The 7,639-nt window shown below is 59.6% G+C and overlaps 1 protein-coding gene across 1 annotated transcript in view; it reads right to left on the reverse strand.

Annotated features, from left to right (window-relative positions):
- CPZ (carboxypeptidase Z) overlaps nucleotides 1–7,639 on the reverse strand; it is a 29,585-nt gene that overhangs the window by 16,476 nt on the left and 5,470 nt on the right. Inside the window, exons 2-4 of the mRNA XM_017539031.2 lie at nucleotides 6,269–6,301; nucleotides 3,914–4,288; nucleotides 1,278–1,490 (exon numbers count right to left, since the gene is read on the reverse strand). Of these exons, the coding sequence (XP_017394520.2) occupies nucleotides 1,278–1,490; nucleotides 3,914–4,288; nucleotides 6,269–6,301 (621 nt within the window). The remainder of the gene's footprint in view (nucleotides 1–1,277; nucleotides 1,491–3,913; nucleotides 4,289–6,268; nucleotides 6,302–7,639) is intronic.

Consider the following 7,639-nt stretch of genomic DNA (forward strand, 5'->3'; position numbering starts at 1 on the left):
TGACTAATGTGCTCATGGGACAGGTGGGCTGGGGGCTGAGGCCCAGGCAGGACTCGGACTCGCTGACCCCCAGGAAGCCCTGGACTCCAACCCTGAATGACCTCAGTGCCCTGGGGGATGCGGACCTTCCCAACATGGGAATCAGAGGCCGCCCATCCAGAAGGTCTGGGTGTTTGCTAGAACATCCTAGATTCTTAGACACTACCAGCCTGAGCGGCTCTTTGCAACTTAGGGTAGCAAATTACGACAGCGATGAAATTGATTTCCTAATATGCCCTGCAGGAAGGTGTCTCTGAAGGAACAAGGGTGCCTAGATCTTTCCATACGGCCCGCTCCCACCTCAAAACAGGATCTAAAGCCTGATGTGAATGAAAACGGACTTGGATTTTTAAAATAGAAAAATCTCTTTATTTATAGCACTCTGTGGTGTCACACTCCTGGAGCAGTTTAGAAAAGGAGCTGTCGGGTGCGCGGGGACAAGGGCTGCACAGACAAGGTCTTCAAACGGAGAAAACGCACAGCGCGCGGGCACTCACTCATGCTAAGTGCAGAGGGGCCTGGACTCCTGTGGCCTTTGTTTTGCTCTCCCTGACTTAACGCCTGTGACATGCAGGGACTGTGCCCTCCTCCCGCCAGCCTCCCAGGCGACTCCCAGTCAGTCTCAGTATCTCCCTGCAAGCCCCCATTCCCGCACCATCTTTTCTGTCTAAAATTTCTTGTTTGGCCAGGCATGGTGGCTCACACCTGTAATTCCAACACTTTGGGAGGCCCGAGGTGGGCAGATCACCTGAGGTCAAGAGTTCGAGACCAGCCTGACCAACGTGGCGAAACCCCTTTCTACTAAAACTACAAAAATTAGCTGGGTGTGGTGGTGCACACCTGTAGTCCCAGCTACTCGGGAGGCAGAGGCACAATTGCTTGAGCCCGGGCGGTGGAGGTTGCGATGAGCCGAGATTGCGCCACTGCACTCCAGCCTGGGCGACAACAGCAGCTGTTTGTTTTGTCTTTTCAGCCACTAGATCAATGTCTCCATAATTATGAAATAACCTTGCCTGCCTCCCTGAATTTGGAAGCAAGACGGATGTCTGGGGAAAGTCTCCTTTTTACATATGGGGGTTGCACATGCCCAGTGGGCTGCAGCCTTCCCCCAGCAACACCCTGACGCCTTCAGCCATGCCCAGGATCCCAAACACCCCGCCAACTTGTGTACCCCAAGGTGGAGCGGCCCGAGCCCTTTCCTGAAGCAGGGCCAGGCCAGGCTTCCCAAGAGCACTCACTCAGCTCATGCTGGCCGGGGCGGCTGGAGAACTCGATGACCAGTAGGTCCCTGCCGTCAAAGCTGCGCCCAATGCTGTAGGTTCTGGCCACGTGGGCACAGCGGGTGGCCGTCCGCCTCAGCACACGTGCCATCTGGGCATAGGAGTGATGGCTGAAGCGGATGAAGGTGGGCGGCAGCCCGGAGGGCAGCGCCTCGTCGGCCTCCAGGCCTCCTGGGGGAGCAGCAGGGGGGCTCGGTCAGTGTCAGACCCCGAGGCTTCCTACCACAGCCTGGGAACACTGACCACGCAGAGCCCCCTCAGCCCCGTCTACACGACAGCAATGCCTGGACAGCTCTATCCCCAATTTAAATTCTCCCTGTAGTGCCTACAGCAGTATCTAAGCCAAATGGCACCCAAGATGTGCACACTGCACAGCACCATGGCTCCTAATATGACTGTGAATGCACGTACTCTGTGGCCACTTTGGGAAGTTCCTAAAATACAGAGCAGGACCACAGAAAGGAACAGAGCTCAGTGGGGTCCTGGACCCCAGGCAAACTCTGGCTGGGTGTGCAGAGGGGCTTTTCCTGCCTGCGTTTTCCATGGCAGTGTGGCGCTCACGCAGGTCAGCAGGTCAGGATTCTGCTCTGTTTGCGTGGGGAATGGTGTCAACGGGAAGGCTCCTAGCAGTGCCCCCGCCCCCCACCCCGCTGCTGTAAGGCTGCCCAGTGTTTCTGTTACCACCTCACTAGTACAGCAGTGAGCACCTACACCAGGGAGGAAACTGAAAGGGGGGTTCTGGGAAGGACTAGGGGGAAGAGGGAGGGTTCTGGCTTTAGAAAAACAGATGTCTCTATGCCTCATATGCGCTGGCTTCCCCGCCATCCTTCCTCCACTAGAACAGAGGCGCCCTGAGGACCGCCCTGTGACCCCCAGCTCCCTCCGCCTCGCCGGGGGCAGTGCAGCCAGACCCACAGGAGCATGATGCAGGTGCCCACAGGCTGTTCCTGGGGCCGCAGAGGGTTAATGTGTTTCTCTAAGCTTCTCCTTGCCCTGTGGTTTTGCTTCTGCTCAAAACGGTTCTCCAGAGGAAAGACAGCAGAGGAAGCCAGCAATTTGGCAGAGGAGATGCCCAAAATAACCTCAAGCCGTGTCCTTGGGCTTTCCCAGGCTGTGGGCTTGGTGCCCGTCCTCGCCTCCCTGGCCTCCCCAAGGCACCTCCACCGCCTCTGAGGGACTGAGCTTGGCCGGCAGCTGGCTCCCACCTGCCGGCAAAGGGCAACTCCCGCTGCTGCATCTGCATGGAAACCCAGGGTAGACAGGGTCCGCCCTTCTCAGATTGGGAGCCAGAGGCTCCAAGACGTGCCAGGACCAACCCTGAGCGCCTGACACAGCCTGGAACCCGGAGCTCACGGAGCCCGGCCCAGGTGCATCTGCATCCCCTCTCCTGCCCTCCTCAACGCCCCAGCACAGAGCCACATGTACAGCGGGCGCTCGGTTGCTGTTTGATGAATGGCCAATCCACCCCTCCACCCGTGATGGGCCTGGGCCACTCCAGCTAAAGACCCCAGTGCTGTCACCCTTTCTGAGACTCCGCCTCCTCTTCCACGGAACAAGGCTGTCGTCAGACCCACGTGAGCTAGCACCCAGTCAGGTCCTCTGAACTCAACCACGAGTGGATGCTGCCCTGCACAGGTGAGCGTGGCACATGCTGGCCCTAGGCTGTTCAAAGGCAGGTTCAGACTCATTCAGATGCAATGAGATGCCCACAGCCAGGCCTCAGAGGCAAGAGCCGCAGCCCAGCCTCAGCGGCCACATGCGGCCAGTGTGACTGTCTTGGACAGCACGGAATAGAACATTTCTCTCCCACAGGACAGTCTCACAGGCCAGGGCTGCTGCAGATCATGCAGGGTCTCTGGTGGACACCGACTCGTGGGATGGCAGACACAGGAGCCTCCATGCAGGGCCCCCACCAGCCCCGCTGCCAAGCGGCCCTCTGGGACCTCTTTGCTCACCTCGGAGACAGGTGGCCCATTGTGGCCCAGGCCTGCCCACTCCCCCTCCACCGGTTTATCCACATGAGAGCCCGAAGCCTTTTCTATAGCCCCTCTCCCTCCTTGAGCCCACAGGGCAGTGCAGACCCCACTGGGAGGAGTCGATTCAGGTCAAACACTCTGTGATCTTCCAGGCCTAGCGACACGGGCGGTCGTGAAGCTTTGCCCGCCACGCTTCCGGGGGAGAGTAAATGCTCTGCCCACCCTTGTCCAGGGAGAGTGCTGCAGCTGGAGGGTCTGTGGCCAAGGACTGGACCCCCGGGGCCAGCCCTGCCCTCTGAGCCCAGGCTCCCCGACAGGAGGCCTCCTCATTGCACCCTGGGCAGGGGCACTGCCCCCACTCAGACTCAGCACCTTCCACCCCAGCCTGCCCCTAAGGGGCTGGAGCCTTCTGCTGGGGGCCCCTGGGCAGCGAGAGGACCCCCATCTGCACTGAGCCCCCAGCCCTGCCTGTTCTGTGGGGACATGCTGACCTGGGCAGCAGCCCTGCCCTCCGCCAATGCCTGCGCCATCGCTGCCGATGGAAAAGGCCTCGCGCTTCTCCTAGCATGGCTCTTGGTCCTCCGTGACCACGCGGACAGTCCCGCCACCTTCCCTTACCCCGCAGCTTCTCCAGCGGGTCGTAGCAGCCCTCATCCTCACGTTTGAAGTATCGGTGGCAGTCGAGGAAGTAGGGCCAGGCCATGTCGATGGCGTCAAAGGCTGGCTGGCAGGCCTCACGCAGGCCCTCGCAGACGTGCCGGCAGGGTCTGCGCACCCGGCCGCCCTCACACCGGGGGGCCAGCACAGCACAGCCCAGCAGCCGCAGGTCCGGGTTGCACTGGCCCTCCAGGAGCTGGTGCAGGATGCTCAGCAGGATGTACTCAGAGCTGGCCTCCACCGCCTCCCACGACCGGTGCTGCAGCGGGGTGGGGAAGGTGGTGTGGTTGTAGGCGGCGTCACTGCAGGTCCTCAGCTGCAGGTCCACGCAGGTGGCTGGGGAGGCAGGGGCAGCAGGTCAGTCCCTCCTGCAGTGGCCCTGACCATCACGCATCAGACATTTACGAAGGGGACCTCACGTAGGGCCAGGGCCTGCAGGGAGGGGGCACCCACAGTCTGGCGGTAGAGGACCAGGACAACAGACCCTGCGCAGGAATCAGAGCCTGTGAGAGACCAGAGAAGGCGCCTAAGACCAACCAGACTCAGGCACCCACTGGCAAGTCACTGCAGCAGGCTGCCCTGAGCCTCAGCGTCAAGGGCCCATGAAGGTGGCCAGCCAACACTCAGTTAGGCAGGACAGGTACAACGCACCTGGGAGCCACAGCGCAGCACAAAGGTGTCCCAAAGACACACCCTGCTTTGGGCGTCTCGTGTCTTTGGGGACCCTAAAGGGTCAGGTGGGGCTCAGGACTTGGATGAGAAGCAGGTAACGGCAGATACGGCTCAGCCGGGCTCATCGCTGCTCTGCAGCTCCCAGGGACGCCTTAAGCCCAGGCAGGAGCAGGTCCTCACCGTCACTGGGCCCCTTCCTGTTTCCTCATCACAGCTGTTTGTCCCGCTCCGGATGCCCCATCTCTAAGGCCCTCGTCGGCCTAGCAGGGCCCTCCGGCCTCCTTGGGAGCCGACTGTGTCCCCACAGCCGCTGGCTCCACGCCCGCACCCCCAGGTGGCCTTCTTTTCTTCAGTTAGACTTTCCAGATGTGGCATTGCATGGGACAACCCACGACATTTTGCCACTTCTCAGGTCAAAGTCTAGAAAGGATGGGGTTTTTGTTGTTGTTATTGTTGTTTTGAGATGGGGTCTTGCTCTGTCGCCAGGCTGGAGTACAGTGGGCAGCGGTGCCATCTCGGCTTGCTGCAACCTCCGCCTCCCGGGTTCAAGCGATTCTCCTGCCTCAGCCTCCTGAGTCGCTGGGACTACAGGCTCATGCCACCACATCCAGCTAATTTTTGTACTTTTAGTAGCGATGGGTTTCACTATGTTGGCCAGAATGGTTTTAATCTCTTGATCTCATGATCTGCCCACCTCAGCCTCCCAAAGTGCTGGGATTACAGGCATGAGCCTCCACACCCGGCCAGGAGAGGATCCTTTCTGCCTCACATTGCCCAGCTCCACACATTTTACAGCAGGTGTGGTGGCGCACACCTGTAATCCCAGCACTTTGGGAGGCCGAGATGGGAGGACCACTTGAGGCCAGGAGTTTGAGACCAGCTTGGGCAACATAGCAAGACTCCCATCACTAAAAATAAAAATAAAATAAATAAAAAATAAAATAAAACAGACATTTTACATATGTCATTGATTTTGTACCAGGAAAACTTTTTTCTGATTTTTTAAAAACCTAGTTCCTCCACTTAGAATATACCAGATGCTTGAATCTGTCAGGAGGCCACCATAAAATGTTCGCTCCTTTCAGGGAAAAAGCCCTGTCCTAAGCCCTGACCTGAGCACTTGACATTGGTTGGATCTCACATAGCTTCTGATACCATCTCACAAGATCCGTCTAGCCCTCCTCACTTCACAAAGGAGGAAATAGGGGCCTGGCGGGGGAGGGGACTCACCCACACCCCAGACTCAGCAGGGGCCTGGCACAGAGCCAGAGACCACGAAATACTTGTGGACCAGAGCCAAACGCAGCACGTGTGACTGCGAGGCCTGGCCCAGCCCACCTAAAGCTGACCCCTGGAGTGGGGACGGGAGCAGGCAGGCTGGGGGACGGATGGAGAGGGCGTCTCTGCAGGGGCTAGGCTGGGCATAGCCCGGTGGGAAGCCGGGGAACCTTTTCCTGGCTGATGTTTTTTTGTTGTGTCTAATTTTTGTCTGGCTGTTTACGAGAAGGTTCTGGTTTGATTAATGGGCTGTGTTATCCATTACCCACTTCTGACATCACGTGTTCAGCTGCCTAAAGTGTTCTGACAGTGTGGGGGCTGCAGCCCTCCTACAGAACAGAAGCCAGGGAGGTCCCGGTACTGTACCGCTGTCTGCAGCTGGCGGCCTGTGGCATTCACCTGGAAAGAGAGACACAGCACCGTTAGGGGCCTGCCTCACCCACCTCACACACCCAGGGCCCCTGAGCGCCGGCGGGGACCAGCCTGGGCCGCCGTCCGCCAGTGCTACCGCATGGAGTCTTCACAGCAGTCACCCCCATTTCCCAGGTGCCAAGGCTGCGTCTGAGAGCTCACATGACCTGCCTAAGGTCAGACACCCGGGCAGCAGTGGGGGTCGGTGGCATCCACCTGACTCAAAGCCCGGGGCTGGGCAGCGGTGCCCACAGCCTGCTGTCCGGGACAGAAGAGCACTGATGTGGGGTCTGTGAGTGCCTTGGTGCAAGTACCTCCCCCATGGCCAACCTCGAGCTTCCCACAGTAAGCTGCTGAGTCCTCAGAAGATTCCAGAAGTGTTAACAGTCAGACCCCAGAGCCCTCACCAGCAGGCACCACTGTACCACGGACCCAGACACTCCCAGAGTCAGCCACGCAGGCTCCGGGCCCCAAGGCCGCCACCACCAGGGTGTGGCCTCTCCCTGTTTCCTGAGTCAGGGGCCCTCTTCCAAGAAAGAAGGGTCAACGCACAAAACTTTCCTCGCAATCCTGGGTTTTGAGGGCCCTTTCCAAAGCCGCGACACAGACCCCAACAGTAAGACCCCCAGGAAGGCCAAGCACAGCCACCCTGAGCAACGCCGGCTGCTAGGGGCCCCAGATGAAGCAGAGCTCAAGGCTCTGTGTGCAGGAAGCGGGAGAACGCCTGTGGGGCAGGGACCCGGCGTCAGGTTTAAAGCCGGCTAATGCCGGGACCGGCCCATGCCAGAGTCCACCCGGCCAGAAGGGTCACAGGCTGGGCGGTGGGAGCAGCGGAAACCCGGAGAGGGGACGTGACCCATGAGTCATGTGGAGTGGGTGGGGAGGCCAGGGGGAGGCGGCAGGCAGGCTGGAGCGGAGGAAAAGGCCTGGCTGTGACCCTGCACCTCCAGCCGAAACCGGGAGCCTGGAGCTAGGAGACGCAGGCCGCTTTTCCGCGCTTAGCCTAGGATCTGGGGGCTGTGAAAACTTGGCTGGGCACAGGTAAGGAAGCAAGCAGGCCAACTGCCCTAACAGTCCCAGAGACTGGGCTGCTCTGTGGCCAGGCAGCTCCCACTCGGGAACTCCTGGGACTCGGTTTCCCCACCATGGACTGGGCAACCCCAGTCCCGGATCCCCACACCAATTGGCTCACAAAGCTCTGGTGGGATGGTGGCGTTTAGGGCGCTGTCCACCGCTAGGTGCTCCTAGGAGAGATCCGGTTTCCACACCCATAACCGACGACCAAAGAGGTGGGAACAGTACTCCCGGTGTGGGACGGGGTGTGTG

Source organism: Cebus imitator, unplaced genomic scaffold, assembly GCF_001604975.1.
Source record: "Cebus imitator isolate Cc_AM_T3 unplaced genomic scaffold, Cebus_imitator-1.0 Scaffold117, whole genome shotgun sequence".
Classification (NCBI taxonomy): Eukaryota; Metazoa; Chordata; class Mammalia; order Primates; family Cebidae; genus Cebus; species Cebus imitator.